An 18970-nucleotide genomic window follows, 5' to 3' on the forward strand; every position below is an offset into this window, starting at 1 on the left:
ATACTCTCAAAGAAATTAATAAGAATCACACAGTAAAGTCACTTGGATGCATACACATTAACACACATATTCATACACACAAGAGAGGGAGAGACACTAAGCATTCATAAATCTATTGGTTTTGCAATAATAAAAAATGTTACCTTTTATCCTGTGTATTATACACATAGGATAGGTACTATGGATATTTGAGAGGTATTACATTTGTTTAAATTTCAATTCTAAAATTGTTTATTTGGTAGAGCTTCTACAGATACACAGAAACTGAATGGCAATTTATGATTTAAACCATAAATAAAAGATTGCTTACTTCTCAAAGAATCATACAAGGTCATATTGTTCACAATAGTCTGGATATTCTAAAAAAAAAAAAAAAATGGAGTAACAGGGGGCTTCTGGCACGGGAAAAACAAAAGGTGGCTCTGTGCCACAGTGGAGCATAGAGTCCTCCTGGCTAATCCTGGCTAAATCCTGACTGGCACGCCTGCTGTAATGTATGTACTCACTGAACAATTGGCACCTGCATATGGGAAACACAATTAAAGCAGGCACAAAATCCTATCATCATGATAAGCCCCAAGGAGTATTGTTGAGGGAGCTTAATCCACACAGAGAGATGATGAGGGAAGTGGAAGGGATCTTTTTTTTTAGCTGTTAGATTTGCAGTGAATTGCATTTATGTCATATCAAACTCTAAAGGGTTTCAAATTCATAAAGAATTGAGTCAAAATTTCTCAAAAAGTAAGTCATATACATCTTTAATACCTAAAACCAATACAATTTAAACTGCAGCACGGTGCTAAACGTTCCAAAAATGACTTTCAACAGAAGGAAAGTCATTTGCACATATCTACTGGGAAAAAAATAAATAAAAATTTTTGTGTGTCTTTTAAAAAAATCAATTTCAGTTTAATGTTTTAGGTCAACCCCAAAATAAAACATTGTATGAGTGAGTTTATTAGTGGTGAGTTTTCCATAAATAAAGTGCCATTTGAGCCATCAAATGAAATACAGAAGCAGAAACATATCTTTCCCTTTGCAACCTAAATAAATTCTAATGAATTTAGTTGAAAATTATTATAATGTCTACTCAAAATAGACCAGAGGTTTAGTTTTCAGCCTTACTGTTACATTTGCATTGATTTTGGTTTCATAATTTTAAAAAGTAGAAGTATTTTATTATGAGACAAAATATCGTTTTCCATAATTCAATTTTTTGATTTTCATATGTACATTAATTTTTAAGAATTTTTGAAATTAAAACACAAAAACAACAACTGCCAGCAAATGAAAATAATCTCTAATAAATATCATAGATGTAGATTACTATTTACCAGTTTATTTGGTCTTCCATCTTCTCCCAACTGAGAAAGCGGCCACATAAAAAGTCTTTTTATTGTAACAAAACGCAATTCTTTTTACAATGGAGAATGACATCTGCCCCATTAAAGAAATACAAATTTTGACTAGACATATAGTGAAAGTGAACTCAAGAGCTACAATATATTTTCTGAGAGAAAATACTGAAATCCCTCTTCCTCTGAATTTATTTTAATAATGACTGTTAAAGATATTATCTTACCTGCAATGTTGGCTGCAGGTATGATTTTACTAAATGATAATCCAGTACTATAACTTAGAAAAGGTAGCAAATTTTATGGTCTCTTTTGCTATTATTTGGCAATATCCAAATATTTGTTATACATATACATATATATATAAATACATGCTCATATCTATTCCACTGAATATATTTTTACTAAATATCATATTCAATTTCAAAATTTTGATTCAAGTAGATAATACATTACAGAACTTGATTTTTGGTCACCTATAATACAGACCAATACAAAAATAAAGAAATACATAAATATATAAAGAAAGCTGAGCACCAAAGAATTGACGCTTTTGAACTGAATTGCTGGAGAAGACTCTTGAGAGTCCCTTGGACTGCAAATCCAACCAGTCCATCCTAAAGGAAATCAGTCCCGAATATTCATTGGAAGGACCAATGCTGAAGCTGAAACTCCAACACTTTGGCCACCTGATGTGAAGAACTGACTCATCTGAAAAGACCCTGATGCTGGGAAAGATTGAAGATGGGAGGAGAAGGGGACGACAGAGGATGAGATGGTTGGATGGCATCATCGACTCAATGGTCATGAGTTTGAGTGAATTCTGGGGGTTGGTGATGGACAGGGAGGCCTGGCGTGCTTCAGTCCATGAGGTTGCAAAGAGTCAGACACAACTAAGTGACTGAACTGACCTGAACTGATAATACAGACATATTGGTATGACCGCCTCATTTCTCAAGGTCATTTTCGGGTAAATAGACATAATTACTTTTCACTGTGGCACTAATCAAATTAGTTCTGTAGAAAGAAAAGGTAAAAATATTAAATCTATTTTTAAATATCTCAGCTATACAGTCTTGAAATTACTGGCTAAGTAATAGATGAATAAGTGCTAGACAACTGCCACTGAGCAGATGCAAGGAATCGTTTTCATATTCCAGAACATTCAGTAAATGTAGAAATATAGAAATATGTAGTCAGCCATATCTGCTTAAGTATCAATCACCCCATGATGTAATTATTTGTATCAAAAAGATTCTAGGAGTTCCATGTTGGGTCCCATATTCTCAGTTTATTGAATTCTGTTCACTTTTTCAGATCAATTCAGTTCAGTTCAGTTCAGTCACTCAGTCGTGCCCGACTCTCTGCGAGCCCATGAATCACAGCACGCCAGGCCTCCCTGTCCATCACCAAAACCTGGAGTTCACTCAGACTCACATCCATCGAGTCAGCGATGCCATCCAGCCATCTCATCCTCTGTCGTCCCCTTCTCCTCCTGCCCACAATCCCTCCCAGCATCAGAGGCTTTTCCAGTGAGTCAACTCTTCCCATGAGGTGGCCAAAGTACTGGAGTTTCAGCTCTAGAATCATTCCTTCCAAAGAAATCCCAGGGTTGATCTCCTTCAGAATGGACTGGTTGGATCTCCTTGCAGTCCAAGGGACTCTCAAGAGTCTTCTCCAACACCACAGTTCAAAAGCATCGATTCTTTGGCGCTCAGCTTTTTTCACAGTCCAACTCTCACATCCATACATGACCACTGGAAAAACCACAGCCTTGACTAGACGGACCTTTGTTGGCAAAGTAATGTCTCTGCTTTTCAACATGCTATCTAGGTTGGTCATAACTTTTCTTCCAAGGAGTAAGCGTCTTTTAATTTCATGGCTGCAGTCAGCATCTGCAGTGACTTTGGAGCCCCCCAAAATAAAGTGAGACACTGTTTCCACTGTTTCCCCATCTATTTCCCATGAAGTCATGGGACCAGATGCCATGATCTTAGCTTTCTAAATGTTGAGCTGTAAGCCAAGTTCTTCACTCTCCTCTCTCACTTTCATCAAGAGGCTTTTTAGTTCCTCTTCACTTTCTGCCATAAAGGTGGTGTCATCTGCATCTCATATAGTATTAAATAATCTTTATTCAAAATAAAGTTCCTCTGGAGGTTAAAAAAAGGTACTATGAAAAGGTGATATGTATTCATATAGGAATATACAAAGAGTTCATAGCCAATAAAGAATATAACAAAACCTAAACTCACTGATCACCTTGAAATGAATGAGAAATCATTCTAAACAGTAAAAATTCCATAGCGCACACTAATGTTACTTTCTTTATGTTAAAGTGTTAAGGTGAGCTGTACATGATATTTGAATCATAGGCCATCCCATGATAGTTTCCACATGATCTTGACTCCTGGGTTGGAACTTGAGACTGTTCACAGATTCTGACATACACAGATAAAAGTAGTCTAACCCACCATAAGAGGAAGGAAGACTTTTTGGACATTTGGAAATTCAATTTATTACTTCCAAATTAATAATCCGGTTGTACACAAGAATCTAAAATCTGTATATGGCATAGCACTAGCTTTTTAGAATGAGGATAATTCATTACAGAAACTTTTTAGGACAACACCAATAATAAAGGTATTTCAAACATCCAGGCAAATGTGAGTTAGAGTATGGTTATAACTTCTTTTTCAAATCAAAAGTTTCTAAGCCATCTCCAATAGTATTATAGCTGAAACTCAGAATAATAAAAATGTATATGTATGTGTGTATACAATTTTTTCCTAAACCTTTTGACATTGCTGTATAGGCAACCTATAAAAAGTTGATCTCCTAATATCCTTTTTGAAAAGAAAAATTAATTTCTTTGCAAAGGAAAAAATAATTCTACTCTACTAATTGTCTTCACATGTAGATAAAGTGTAAGTCAGATGTTACAATAAAAAAATAATCATCCCTTAATATTATAATCAGAAAGAAGCAATAAGGAAAGGACGTGCAGTATCTCAGTGAACTCTGGCCAGTGATTCAGAAAATTGTTCCAAGAGTAGTTCTTTGTCTTACCAAGGTATTCTGTCAACAGTAAAAGTACCCAAATCACATGGACTTGTTGCTCTTACCTAAGAACTATCTTCACAAATCAAGCATGGAAGCCACTTGGGATTAGGCCATTTGGAAGAGTGTGGAAATGGACCTCCTATCCTCTCAAAAGGTCCAGGTTACTCCACGGCCAGGAGACAAATGCCTGATTGGCCCCGTGTAATAGTGCAATCACTCCTACTGATTCTTTAACAACTGGAAAGAGGTCCCTGCTGTGTAATGAGATTATGGAACACATGATAGATTAGTGACCTTTCAAATTAGGACAAGCAACAGAAACTCACTAACAAATTCCTCCTTATATTGGAGAGGCCGTGTTAATAGTGTCAGTCATTTGACTGAAATAGCTGAAGAACAGATGGAAATACCAATGGATAAAGCTTCATTCTTCAGTGTTCCAGGGCTAAGACTAAGAATTCACCTCTGGCTTGGATATTATGAAAGCTTTTGAGAATTTCAGTCAACAACTACATAAAAAACATTTTCCTATTTGGATTTATATTTTTATTTTGAACTATTTTTGAAAAAATTCAATCAAAATAGCTTTTTAGATTCATTGGCCAATCAGTGAAGGCATATTGGTAACAATGGGTTTAGCACATAAAGAAACCTTTATCTCTTTCATTCTTGGGTCCTGTCTTAATTATTTAAACTGTTCTATCAGCATATGAGGGGGTTTTGGAGATAGGCAAAATGGTAGGTTTGACCTCAGGTTACATCTGGGATAGCTACACAGATTCAGTCTTGGAAGTTTTCAATCCATTTAGATCAATTTCCTCATCTTTAATATGAAGATTATATGGTCAGCCACTCATTGAATAATTGTGAAGAGAAAATTAATCTATGCAGAACTCAGCACAGTGGCTAGCACCTAATACTATAAGCTCTCAGTACTTTTAATTATTGCTTTTTATCTATTCTTGTAAAATGTTGTTACAATGAGGTGAACTATTTTTCTTAATGAATATTTTTTCTATTATTAAATTGCTCAGTTTATTGGAAAAAGCATAATTAATTGACTTAGGCAAACATAAGTTATAGAGGACTCACTCCTCATGTGGACCCTCTACAAAAGAGAACATTTTTATTGAAGAGAAAGATAAGTAATTAGGGAGGAATACTGATACATAAATGTTTCAACAATATCCATTTCTCAAAGTGTATGTGTTGGGTAATGGATTTGGATTTACACATATCTAGCAGTATTCTCCTTCTCTGCCTCCCTTCAATCAACTACTCTTTAAGGTTAAGAATGAAGTCCAAGGTTTGAGCTACAGATAATTGGTCTATATGGAATATAGTGGCTAGACTAGCACTATGCCCTCAATAGCTGAGCAATTCAAACCAAAACCCAGTCACTATTAATCCTAAAACCCCAGTGTCATTATTGCTGTCATTTAGTCATCCAGTCATGTCTGACTCTTTGCGACCCCATGGACTGCAGCACACCAAGCCTCCCTATCTCCCAGAATTTGCCCAAGTTCATGTCCATTGCATCAGTGATGCTATTCATCCATCTCATCCTCCAATGCCCTCTTCTCCTTCTACCCTTGATCTTTCCCAGCACCAGGGACTTTTCCAATGTGTCATCTGTTCGCATCAGATGATCAAAATACTGCAGCTTCAGCTTCAGCATCAGTCCTTCCAGTGAATATTCAGGGTTGGTCTCCTTTAAGATTGACTGGTTTGATCTCTTTGCTGTCCAAGGGACTTTCAGGAGTCTTCTCCAGCACCACAGTTTGAAGGTATAAATTCTTTGGTGTTCTGCATTCTTTATGGTCCAGCTCTCAAAACCAACGTGACCACTGGGTTGTATAGCCTTGATACAGACCTTTGTCGGCACAGTAATGTGTCTGCTTTTCAACACACTGTCTAGGTTTGTCATCCCTTTACCGCCAAGAAGCAGTTGTCTTCTGATTTCAAGGCCGCAGTCACCATCCGCAGTGATTTCGGAACCCAAGAAGGGGAAATCTGTCTCTACTTCCACCATTTCCCCTTCTATTTGCCATGCAGTAATGGGGTCAGATGCTACAATCTTAGTTTTATTAATAGTTAGTCTTAAACTGGCTCTTTCACTCTCCTCCTTCACCCTTATCAGGAGGCTCTTCAGTTCCTCTTCACTTTCTGCCATTAGAGTGGGACCATCTGCTTATCTGAGGTTGTTGATGTTTCTCCCGCCTATCTTTATTCCAGCCTGGCATTTCTCGTGATGTGCTCAGCATATAGATTAAATAAACAGTGTGACAGCAGACAGCCCTGTTGTACTCTTTTCTCAATTTTGAGCCAATCAGTTGTCCCATACAGGGTTCTAACTGTTGCTTTTTGACCTGCATACAGGTTTCTCAGAAGACAGGTAAGATGTCCTGGTATTCCCATCTCTCTAAGAACTTTCCAAAGTTTGTCATGATCTACACAGTCAAAGGCTTAAGCTCAGTATATGGACTTATTCAGAGTCTTAGAACAGACTGATGTATTACTCACAAACATTTTATTAATGTTACTCCAATATGGTTTTCAAAATAGTCTAAATTTACTAAAATAAATGGGTAATTGACATTAAGACTTTTCCTAATCACTACTATAAATTACAGGCTATGAGGAAACTGTTGCCAATTTTGGAATTCTCAACGTACAGATACAAAACTCTCCAAAAAGAATTTTACATATGTACCTTATTTTATCCCCATCACTTGTTTCATTTTGTTCTGAATGTTGTCCTGGGAGAACCAAATCCCTTTGTTAGAACTAGAGGGTAAACTCTGTGATGTAGATTCGATTCTAATATCAGATTTACTTGTTCAAAATGAACAATTATAGTACCTTGAAACCCATACCAAAAGAAAAAAATCTGCTGTGCAGATAAACTCTAGTTGCAAATGTATTGTATCCTGCTGAATCTACAAACTCTGATGCGTGTCTTCTGATATGGGTGGAAGAGGCCATGGGACATTCCCTCCATCCTTCTCCTTACCTCTACTACACAGGATAAGGCATCATCAGGGCAGAGCAGCACCTTGACTTTCTATAGAGGATGGGAAGCTGACAATCATACTAAAAGTCATATTAGCTTTCTTCAGGAGATTCAAAAGAAACATGTCAACCCTGAATATGACAAATCTGCCTCAACGCTGTCACAGGCACACACCCCCAGTACATTCTGTGTGACCCAGCAATCAACAGGTGTGTGGCGTACAGCCACATCAAAGTCCTGGGACAGAGGAATTATTCATACAGACACACTATGATGATAGCCCTCTCATCTTCATGCTGAGGCAGAACAGAACTGATTCCTATAGGCTATTTACCAAGTCTACTCTTTGGCCATTAAATACAAGCTTTGGAACAACTTTTCTGCACAAATGATGATACATGATAAATCACGCTAAGCCTCAGTTGCATACACAATTGTTAACTGGACTATACTACTACAGTTCTTGACAACATATGCATACCAAATTCCTCTTGTCTCTTGAATCTGACTGATTTCAGAGGGCACTGAAATGATTTATTGTCTTACATGGAAAATACTATACAATTGTAGCAAGTGAAACACATCTAACACAGATTTCACTGGATGTGAGTTAATGAAAGCAAATACTCAGACTCATTTTAATAAGCCAATAGGATGGATGGTTCTAACTGTATCTCTAAATTACTGAATATAAAGTATCTGTACTTGTTCTAGTTTTTTCTTTTCTTCCTGATTTTCATTTTAGAATATTGGTTTTTAGCTCTGTTGCCACCTCTCTGTGTAATGAGTACAATGAGACAATGCTATAAAATAAGAGAGGAGGGCATCTTGCCACAACACCCTCTCAAATCAGGGCAAATATTTAGAACATCTAGGAAAAGGAATCTTTAGAGATACACATTTTATGAAAAGAGAACCGAAATCCGGACACAGAAAATACCAGACTTCTCATATATAGTTCTCATAATGTTTTGCTTTTTTAAAACTTTCAATAATTTTTTAAAAGTTAGAACACCCTCGTCTAAACTGGTTCACTTTGCCAGAGATATTTGTTGCTAAAGATCAGCATGACAATAAATGATTACATTAAAATGCTTATAAAAAGGTATCACTTACTAGAACTTGGGAAACATTCTAGAATGGTCCACGTTTCATTTTTAACTTCTTCAAATTTGCAAAATCCACACAGATCCTAACACTTATTTCTGTCTTCATAGTTTTACTTAGAAAATACTCCCTTACTTCTTCCTCTTCATACCTTAAGTGTTCTTTGAAGTAGCAGTAGCTATTACTGTCCTTATTTTATGGATAGAAAGTCCAAGGCAGCTAGAGGTAAAATAATTGGCCATGAGTCACTCTGCCTGTCAGTGAAGATGGACAAAGACCAAGGGCAGAAACCTGTAGGCAGACCAGGTAAGTGGGAACAAAGGAAAAAGTCATGAATTTCATAGTCGAAGATCTGAAAATACAACAGGACCTAGCTACGCGGAGAGAACTCAGAAGTATGCCAATACACAAAGCAGGCTAATGCACAACGGATATAATAATAACCAAATAAGAAAAGCCATTTTCAGCTAATATGCAAAATCTTAGAAATTCCTGTATAAGTGTTCTAGGTAGTTACAGTCCTGAGTTCACCATATCAGTATCTCTTAAGGTAAAGGCAGAAACTGATAATTCGGATAATTTATAAAAATGTTCTCAATGTTTATTTATTGGAATTTACTACTGACTACAGAAATAATGTATAAATATAAATATATATGGGGCAAGGCCTTCATAAATAAGTGACTAGAGATATAGAAGAGAAGGACACAGTAAAATTCCCCAAAGAAAATGGATTGCAAAATGCCAGCCCAGAACCGACCAAGGCTCAGAGCATTAGGACACGACAGCGAGAGTTCACTCTCAAAGTTTATAGCTGTGAGCTACCATCAATGTCTCAACAGTTTCTTAGTCTTTATTATTTTTTTATTTTTATTTTTTGCTCTTTATTTTTTATTTTGTTTTTTATTTTTTTTACTTTACAACACTGTATTGGTTTTGCCATACATTGACATGAATCCGCCACGGGTGTAACTTGAAACTATATGGGCCACGTTGCTCCATCTGATTGCCTGTGTTCCTTCATACTGAAGTATTCATTGAAATCCAAGGCTTAGGGCTATTGCTCATCCACTCATACGGCTTAGTGTTTTCACAAAATCACACTGATCTCTTGTTCTCCTCCAAGCTCTTACAGAATTAATTTTTGGCAATGTACAACATAATAATTATTAGAACATAGGTTATACATATTATTCATAATATTTCTCCAAATGGCTTATTTTTCAATAGAAATGTCTGCTCAACCAGATTATAAACTCAAAGGAAGGGTATCAAGCATCGACTTTCAGTTTAGTTAATACCACAGCAGTTATTGCAGGACTATACACCTAGCAAACCACTGGTGAATTAAAGGAACTTTTCTATGCATAAGGAAGAAACAGCTAAATTAAGCTGAGTTAAACAAGTTGATTCTTAGAAATTGAAGCTCGTTAAGTAAGTGTTAGAAATCAAGGTCTTTGTCTTAATGAACACAAACACAAATTAGTGGGTAGAAGATGATAGTTGTCTATGAGCTACCAGGAGGAAAAAAAAAAAAAAACAGGTCTGGTAACTAAGCATAAGCTTACCCTCTAGATTTAGGTGTATCATTAGCTAGAACATTTCTAACTATCTCATTCCCTGGTGGCTCAGTGGTAAAGAATCTGCCTGCAATGCAAGAGACACGGGTTCAATCTTTGGGTCGAGAAGACCTCCTGGAGAAGGAAATGACAACCCCCTCTAGTATTCTTGCCTTGAAAATCCCATGGACAGAGAAGCCTGGTGGGCTACAGTCTATGAGGTCACAAGAGTTAGACATGACTTAACGACTAAACCACCACCAGCAGCAGCTTTAAAAAATTCACCCTCCCTGAAGGGTTGGAAGGCATTAATGGATTTCAAAGAAAAGAAACGCCCTATCATATTTACTTGGTCTCAAGTATACGAAAGATTTCTTTCTATAAAAAATTGTTTCATTTGGTAGCAATCCCAACTCTGACTTTCCAAAGTCAAAGGAAATGGAGACGGTAAATTTATTTGCTGTGATGAATCTGCTCAGTGCCAACTAAGATAAAAATAGTGATTTTGTTTCTGCTACTACAGAATGCAAGCAGGAAAGAAACACAACTGTAGACTCATTTATAATTGAGCATGTTCTAACAAATGCAGATTAAAGATCTTAATTCTATTTCAATATGCAATCACTTGTCTCTTTAGAAACTTTATCAAGAAGGAAAAAGAAACCTCAAACACTTCATAAAAGAGTACATGAAGAACAGTCTTCTATAGAATAATTACTGAAAATATCATGCTAACAAAGCTCCTCAAAAGAATAATTAGAACTCACATTATGAAAGAAGGATCAACTTTTTATGCTAGCTTAATTTAACACACCTAAACCACGTCAAGATACCTGTTTACTTTTCTTTGGCGTTCCATTCATTTCTGTGGATTTTCGAAGTCCAGTACATTGTCTGTGTAAACTGAAAGGAACATCTACACAAACATGCCACAAGATGTAATGGACGCAAAATGAACAGGAAGAGAAGTCCTGCTTAGAAGAATATTTCAGAGAGTCAGGACAAATATCCTCTTTACATATTATTTCCAGGGATTAGAGTGGGCATTTTGGAAACCGTGATCAACTGATGAAAGATAGGAAGTACCATTGGGGGGAAAAATCTGGAGGAAATTTTAGCAGAAGACGAAACTATAGATAGCTTAGAAGCTTTGCTAGAGACACAGGAATAGCTTAGCACAGAATAACTTAGCATCTGGTTTGCATGGGAAAAATGGTTCAAAATATGTCACTTCTTGATTAGTGGGGAAAATGTCCATCATTTCTCTATCACCATCTCTAGATGAAGCTTCTGAGTCTCCAGTTGCTAATCTACAAAACTGGGATAACAGTACTCCGACAGGAGTTATTGTGAAGATTAAATGATATGGTGTATGTGAAGCATTCAAGGTTCTAGACGTAGAATAAGAACACAATAGGAGAAAAATCCTTTCTCTTCTCTTGTATCATTACTATCGCCATTTAGACTTAAAATAAACAAATGTAATAGCCAAGAAGCAATTTAACATATCTAACTGAAATCAGAGATTCTTCTTTCTAAAGGAACTCAGCTTGCTGACCACATTCCAAAGCAATGGTTCTAAACTCCAGCACACATCAAAAAAAGTGGGACGCCTATCAAAACTCACCAAAAATGATTGAGCAGATCTAAAGTGGATCCTAAGAATTTTATTCTTTTAGTAGGCAACCCAGGTAATTCTGGTAGCTGTGGTCAGCAGACAGCACTTTACTCTAAAAAGCACATTTTAGGATTAATGTTCTAGTTATTGCATATAAAATTAGCAGTGGGAAAAAAAATAAGTATCATGAAGGTGAGTCCAAAGAAATGGAAACGAGTGACAGATATAGAAAGAAAATCATGGAATATCAAGTTGCACGGGATTTTTCCATCCAGTAAAAATATTTCCATCATCTCTGACAGATGGTCATTTTAAGTACCTTCACTGATGGGGAACTGCCATCTTCCAGCAACACACACTGTTTTGGATTATAAACTAATGTAAAATAAAGGGTAAATAATAAGTTTTTGGAAAATTGAAGAAATGGGGTATTATTCTGGGAGAATTATACATTGAAGCCTTTCTAGTCCTGGTTGAACAAGATCAGGCACTAACTGAAATCAAAACTAATCTGACTGCCAGACAACTGCCAGAGCCAACACCCAAACACTGTATCTGCTACCTGATTTCACTAAAAAAGTCATGCTTGCTGTGGCTGCTATAAAAATAAACCTTTCACTAGGTTTGTCACTCATGTTTCAATGGCAGAATTTAAAATGGCAGCATTTCAATCATATGTCTGGCACTACTTTCATCTCTCCATTTAGGCGGTGGCAAGTAAACAGCAATAAAATTATATAAAATCAAACTAATGTTGCAATGGTCATAAATATTCTCAAATAATGGTCCAGGTCAAAACTGTTTAAAGGAATATAAGGTATATATAAAGCCATTTTATCTTGCTATTCTGTTAAAACTACAGTACACATTTATATTTCAACTTCATCTTTATATTCATTTCACCAAACAAGGAAAACAATTATAAAGCCATTTGATTATTTACTTGTTTTAGAAGAACTCACCAAACCTAGTGGCTTCAGATGGCTCTGCCATATGTGCTTGATGTCTGGGCATTTCCATTATCATTTATGCAAATCACCTAAGGCTCTTGCAGCCTCTTTCAGGGCAAATCCATTGTAATGTCATTGACACAGAATTGAAAAGTGTGGGATGCTGCACATGAATATGGTCTTGGATTATTTTCATCTAATCTGCCAAAATATTACCTGGGATAAGAAATTTTTATAGAGTTGGTTGGGATTTAGAACAGGCTAAACACTCACCCTGATACATCACACAAGAGTCAATGCTTCCTTTTCGTTCAGGATACCAGGTGAGAATTCCAGCATTTCCATATCCTCGTCTCCACTGAACCTCACTAGAACATCAACCTCAAATCTGTGCCTTAGCTAAGATTTACTGATATTTGTGTGAAATAATTGGGCCTTAAGGAAATTATTTTAATGGAGCACTAAATGAAAAAGTTTCTATGAATACTTTGGCAACAACGCTATCTGATTTATTTTCTTTGGACACTAAGGAGCAGCCAATAGTAAATACATCTGTCTCCCTCAAAAGCATCTTTGTGTACAAGCCTGAGAAAAAGCTATCACTGACATCCAGGAACTGGTCTGTTCCTATCAGCGTGACCTTGGTGTTCTGCTGCTGAACATAAATAATTTCCCAGAGCATCCCATCATCAGACCAGGCCACTATGTGACCGTGATGGAGAGGGACAAAAATGACACCACTCTCTTATCATGTCTAAACACAGACAAAACATGAATACTGTCCAAGCCACAAGATTCCAGACTTCTGAGAGACTGCCACTTCTTTACTGATTCAGCTTTAGTCTGCTCTCCTAGAGCTAAGATTTACTGGGATACACAATCATAAAACTGCCCCTGCTTCCTGAGAACACCCAACCCAGAGTGAGTCCTCATTTTCTTGGACCCTCCTCCAGATCACTCATTCAAGGTCCAAATCTAATGGGTCATTTCACACTCAGTTCCCCATGATGAACATCCATCCTCAGCGCAATGGGCTGTAATCCCAGCACACCTAACCACATGTGGGCTCCTGGTAGGCTTTGCAGGAAAGCACCAACAAACTCAGTGACTGAAGTCAGAACAGACATTCTTAACAAAAGCTAAAAGAATTTCTAACTTCCAGATACTCACTAAATTTCTAATACAAAATAAACTTGAGTTTATTTTCTCACATGGTGGGTTTTATGGCAAAGGACCCTTTAGTTTTGACCCTCAGAAGAGTTACTTTTGTGAGCCGTAGAATAAACAGGTGGCTTGTGCTCATCTGTTAAATATTTACTTGAGGAAGAGGCATATTTCCAAAAATTAAGATTCAACATATTAGATCAACACCCAGGCCACAGTGAGCCTGGTGGTCTGTAATCCTGGATACTGTATAGAATCCTATAGAGGATTCAATAGAAACCTCTAGTATAAAGCAGACAACTGAATTAAAGTGATATACGGCATTGACTTTGCTCCAGTTCTTGCTTTTCTCAGATTTCATCCTTTTCTCAGATTTCATCCTTATTAGGGATGCTTATTTCTTGATTATTATTTCCTCATCAAAGCACATTTAATGGTCTGTTGAATTTAGCAGGAGAGAGGGATGTCTGGTGTTTTCTGGCTTGGACAATTTAAAAGTTTCTAAATATTAAATTAAAGTTGCCTGCTGGGCAAAAGATGTGAAGCAGGACTCTGAAGACCTAGGGTACATTTTTGTAAATCTCAATAATTTGTATGAAATCAAAAGTTTCCGATTTTAAATATAACTTGTGACATTTTGAAAAGTGACTATAAGCCTTTGCAAAGTACCAACAGTATATTATGCCTCTCTAAAATAATCTCTATAGTCTCTATATATAGACTTTCCTTCTATATGCTCTATTCCAATAAATAATTTCCACTTAAGGGAACAGCAACAACACCTAAAAGTTACTGTCAATAATATATTAAATACTGCTCAAACAATACTATATACATTATTTTTAACCCTCACAAAATACCAAAAAGTATTCACATCTTACAAATGAGGACCTGGATCAGAGAAATTAGTGATAGGCTCCAAACATAATATGAAAGGATAGAATTAAGATTCCAACCCACTTATGTCTGATTTACCAAAGTGAAGGATCTTTATGCGTGTGTATGTGTGAATGTGTTCTTTTTAGATGAAATTACTTTTAATACTCAAAATTCACTATCTTAACAGTTCATTTAATATATGCCTATCAATGTATGTACAAACATACACACATTCAAAGCTTGCTATCAGTTGCTATCATTTTGACTGCAAGTGTGGAAGAGAATTTATTCTTAAAGTAAATATGTTTGAGAAAATGGTGGAGCTTTAAAAATATTATAGTTATCACATATGATGATTTTGTCTCCTCTATCCCCTCAAACACTTTAAGATGGCTTTGGTTGTGTGAATTTAGTATCATCACTCAGAGCTTAAAATCTCCTTGAGATACATCCTCAAACCCTTTAATAGTTCTGAGTATATTGTTTCTAATATAGGCCAGGCCCTTCGGAGAGAAATTAAGAGGATTTTGGAATGATATTGTGAATTCAAGCAAAAATTCCCTTTTTCCTTTTCCCTCTCTCTCGCTCTCTTTCTCTTTTCTAATTGTTTTCTTTTAATGTTGATCAGTTAGCTAACACTATAAAAATGACCTCAAGGGTTGGGGTATCCAGAATCTTTAAGTACAAAAGCATATTCTACCAATGTTCCTGCCTGCCCTGAATTATCCTTTTGCCTTTATCAGATTGCATCATTATCCTCATGCTATTATCTAAAAATTGTCATAGGTGAGCATACTTATTTTTATCAAATTACATGGCATTGTACAAATATACTAACCCCTTGTTTGCTTATACAGTGATCTTTTGATATCAGAGGTTTTGAATTTTTTTAATTATGAGACATTTAGTACATCACAGATCTATCACTTCAAACACCATGTAATTTCTACATTATTAAAATAAAAAAAATATTCGCTTCTTCAAGATACTTATTTTTTTAATCTGCTCATTCAAAACCCTAAAGAATCTAGCACTGGAATCCATTTACATTAGAATCACAGATCTGGCCCATATTATTGACTCAGGAAATAAAAGATTTTAGGAGACTATTTCAAAGGCATCTCTTTCAGAGGTGGAGCTCAAAGAGCTCTGTGAGGCTGCAACAGTTTACCAGGAGTCAGGCCATAAAGAAAGAAGTGCTGGCATTGGGTGGGGCCGAATAGTTTGCATCTTTTCCCACTGTTTCTCACTGGTATCATTTCCATGATAATCACAGATGTGGGAATGTACGCCAGGGTAAGAAATCCTACATATTGCTCTGTGTGCCCAATACCCCCTCCCCCATAACACTGTTAGCTGTTTACCTTAAAATCAATGAAAGAGCTATCACATTAATGTCTGGGAAAACTGCAGAGGAGCTAAGCAAACCAAAGAAATATCATGGTGGGGATCAAATTTCTCCTGTCACAACAGTCTTTTCTCCTTAGGAAGAATACACCTAGCACAGAGGCAAAAGGCATTCGCTGTCCAGCCATCTCAAGATCACCACGGAGCAAACACATCTGGCCCCAAATCTTCCTTCTGCTCCACACTGCTTAACCCATTCCCTTCTAAAGAACTCACCCATTCAAAACATAAAATGACTCTCTCTGTACCCAATTACTGCCAGAAGCATCTGTGGCCACAAATACGTATGCAGAACACACCTTAACTCTGTGCTCCTCACCATGCTCCAGTCAACCTATCCATTATGAACCCCAGTTCTCTTCCTCTTCTCAAAAAGCAGCAGCTTGCACCTGCCTCTTTAAAATGCAATGCTTGGCACAGTTATAGTCTCTAGTTACTCATAACGCTCCACGGTTTCTACAGCCTCACTAATATTACATACACACACACACACACACACACAACCACACCTCTATACGGCAGCAATTTACCTTTTTGGGTTTTTTTCTTCTCTGACTACTGCCATTGAACTTCTCTCCACTGTCGCTTTTCTGAGCTGCATCTTCGTTCATCATTTTGAACAGTTTGGAAAGAAAATAGCTCTGCCATTAAACCCTGCCGCCGGCACAGACCACTAGCGAGTATGCACTTACTGGAGGAAAGCAGGCGGAGGACGAGGGGTGGGGAAGGGGCGCGCACTGGGAGGGTGAGGACGGTGACGTTGCCATGGCAGCAGCTGCCACAACTGTTTATCTGACTGCATTGTTAAATCTGATTCAACCAATTACCATCAGGGACCGGTTACAATGAAGAAAGCCTTCAGGAAAAAAAAAAAAAAAAAAACCGCCAGGGACTCGAATGATTGGGGACTCTGCTGGTTGGTTTTTGACACACCCGCAATTCGATCGGCTTTCCACCCACACGCAAAACCTGCACTTAATTTTTTTCCTACAGGTACTTCAACACCGAGCAGACACAATGTGTAATGAGAAAACTGTGACATCCTTGAATGCGTCTCTGAACCTGAAGAGGTACATTTTAGCTGGTGAAGAGGCTACTCGATGAAAAGGGTTAGCCATTATTATTCTAAAGTAAAGGTAAGCTACATTTTTAAGATGTTCTTCATTTGGTTCCAGATGATAGTCTTTCATAACTCAGCTCAAAGATGATTTCTGCTGTAAAGCCTTGGGAGCAGGCTCCCCAGCAACCAGGCAGCACCGACCACTGCCTCTTCCTTGCCTCCTCCTTCCCCTGAACTGTCCTGACACAGCACCTGTAACAGCTTACCCAACTGTTCACCCAGCTGTCTATTTTTGACAGGCCAGGAGCTTCTTACAGCCAGAGATATATATATATTGTGTGTGTGTGTGTGTGTGTGTGTGTGTGTGTGTAACATAAATATAAGAAAGTCGTAGAGTTGAAACATTTTATAGCTGATCTTAAAAGTCTTCTTAACCTAATTCTCTCTACTAACTGATGAACAAAACATAATTCCTGCTCTCCAGGAGTTTATAAAGTTCCAGAATTCTTCTCGATGAGAAAAGAAATCAGCGTTTGTTTTTATAACAACAACAACAAGAAAAAACAACTTCACCTATTGGATTGTGGTGGCCATATTTGTATATTGAGGTGGTCACAATTTGTTGTAAATTGTGGATACAACCAGACCCCAACATGTTTTGTACAAAGACACACAAGCACATACTTAACACTCATCTCTATTCCTAGAAAACAAACTCAAAGGATAACACAAAGAATACTTAAATGTAAAAATGGAGTAAAGGATTAAATCAGTGAGATTTTATATATATACACTTTGAAAACTGAAGGCTCCTATATAAATGTGTTGGAGAAGGCAATGGCACCCCACTCCAGTACTCTTGCCTGGAGAATCCCATGGACGGAGGAGCCTGGTAGGCTGCAGTCCATGGGGTCGCTAAGAGTCAGATACGACTGAGCGACTTCACTTTCACTTTTCACTTTCCTGCATTGGAGAAGGCAATGGCACCCCACTCCAGTACTCTTGCCTGGAGAATCCCAGGGACGGGGGAGCCTGGTGGGCCGCCGTCTATGGGGTCGCACAGAGTCGGACACGACTGAGTGACTTCACTTCATATAAATGTGTTATTGTAATCCTATTATTATTACAAATATAGGTACTTTTCAACTCAGAAAAATCTACCTTAAAAATGTTTCCTACAGGAAAATGGCTACCAAAATTGGGAGCAAACCCGTCCCTCATGATTCCTCAGATCCCACAGACAGGACAGAGGCAACGGAACTCTTTTTTCCTAAATGAAATCCTACAAGAACTACAAAAGCCTCAAAAGCCTAACCCCCACTGCTGTCAGAGCCCACGCCAAAATCCCTCACAATATCCCCCCATTCCTCCACTATCCCCTCAGCCAGCTCTTCACTCATTCCCTCACCTGTTCCCATAGTAACTCCTTTTTGAGACCTTTCTTAGGAGCACCCTCAGCCTGGAAACTGTATTAATTTACTCAATAAATGTTTATTGAATGCCTATCATGTGCTAGGAATTAACCACTAGGGAGACACTGTCCTAACCTCCAGGGATACAATGGTGAACAAAACAGGCAATGTTTTTTGCAATCATGGTGCTTATATTCTAACAGGGAAAACAGAGAGTAAACACAAATAACGGTGCTAAGGGGGGGGCGGGGGGTGGAGGGAAGTAGGGTAAAGAACGATGGGGAACAGATGCTATTTTAGATAAGCTGCTGACAGAACAGTCTCTAGAAACCTGAATGAGGTTAGGAACCAAGCAAAGCAATTATCTGGAGGAAGAATATGTTTCC

At 37.4% G+C, this 18970-nt stretch overlaps 1 protein-coding gene and 1 long non-coding RNA gene across 18 annotated transcripts in view; one reads left to right on the plus strand and one right to left on the minus strand.

Annotated features, from left to right (window-relative positions):
- The window catches only part of ANK2 (ankyrin 2), a 699107-nt gene that overhangs the window by 341671 nt on the left and 338466 nt on the right, over window positions 1–18970 (minus strand). For 8 of the 17 annotated variants that reach the window (XM_060416738.1, XM_060416752.1, XM_060416759.1 and 5 more), the window contains exon 1: window positions 16643–16826. The exons of the other annotated variants lie outside the window; for them this stretch is intronic. In XM_060416738.1, coding sequence (XP_060272721.1) covers window positions 16643–16726 — 84 coding nt within the window. In that variant the 5' untranslated portion in view covers window positions 16727–16826. Of the gene's footprint in view, window positions 1–16642; window positions 16827–18970 lie in introns of those variants that run through there. 17 annotated transcript variants of the gene reach the window in all.
- The window catches only part of LOC114115267 (uncharacterized), a 50423-nt gene continuing 48452 nt past the window's right edge, over window positions 17000–18970 (plus strand). The window contains exon 1 of the long non-coding RNA XR_003589638.3: window positions 17000–17248. This is a non-coding gene — a long non-coding RNA (uncharacterized LOC114115267). The remainder of the gene's footprint in view (window positions 17249–18970) is intronic.

Source organism: Ovis aries, chromosome 6, assembly GCF_016772045.2.
Source record: "Ovis aries strain OAR_USU_Benz2616 breed Rambouillet chromosome 6, ARS-UI_Ramb_v3.0, whole genome shotgun sequence".
Lineage (NCBI taxonomy): Eukaryota > Metazoa > Chordata > Mammalia > Artiodactyla > Bovidae > Ovis > Ovis aries.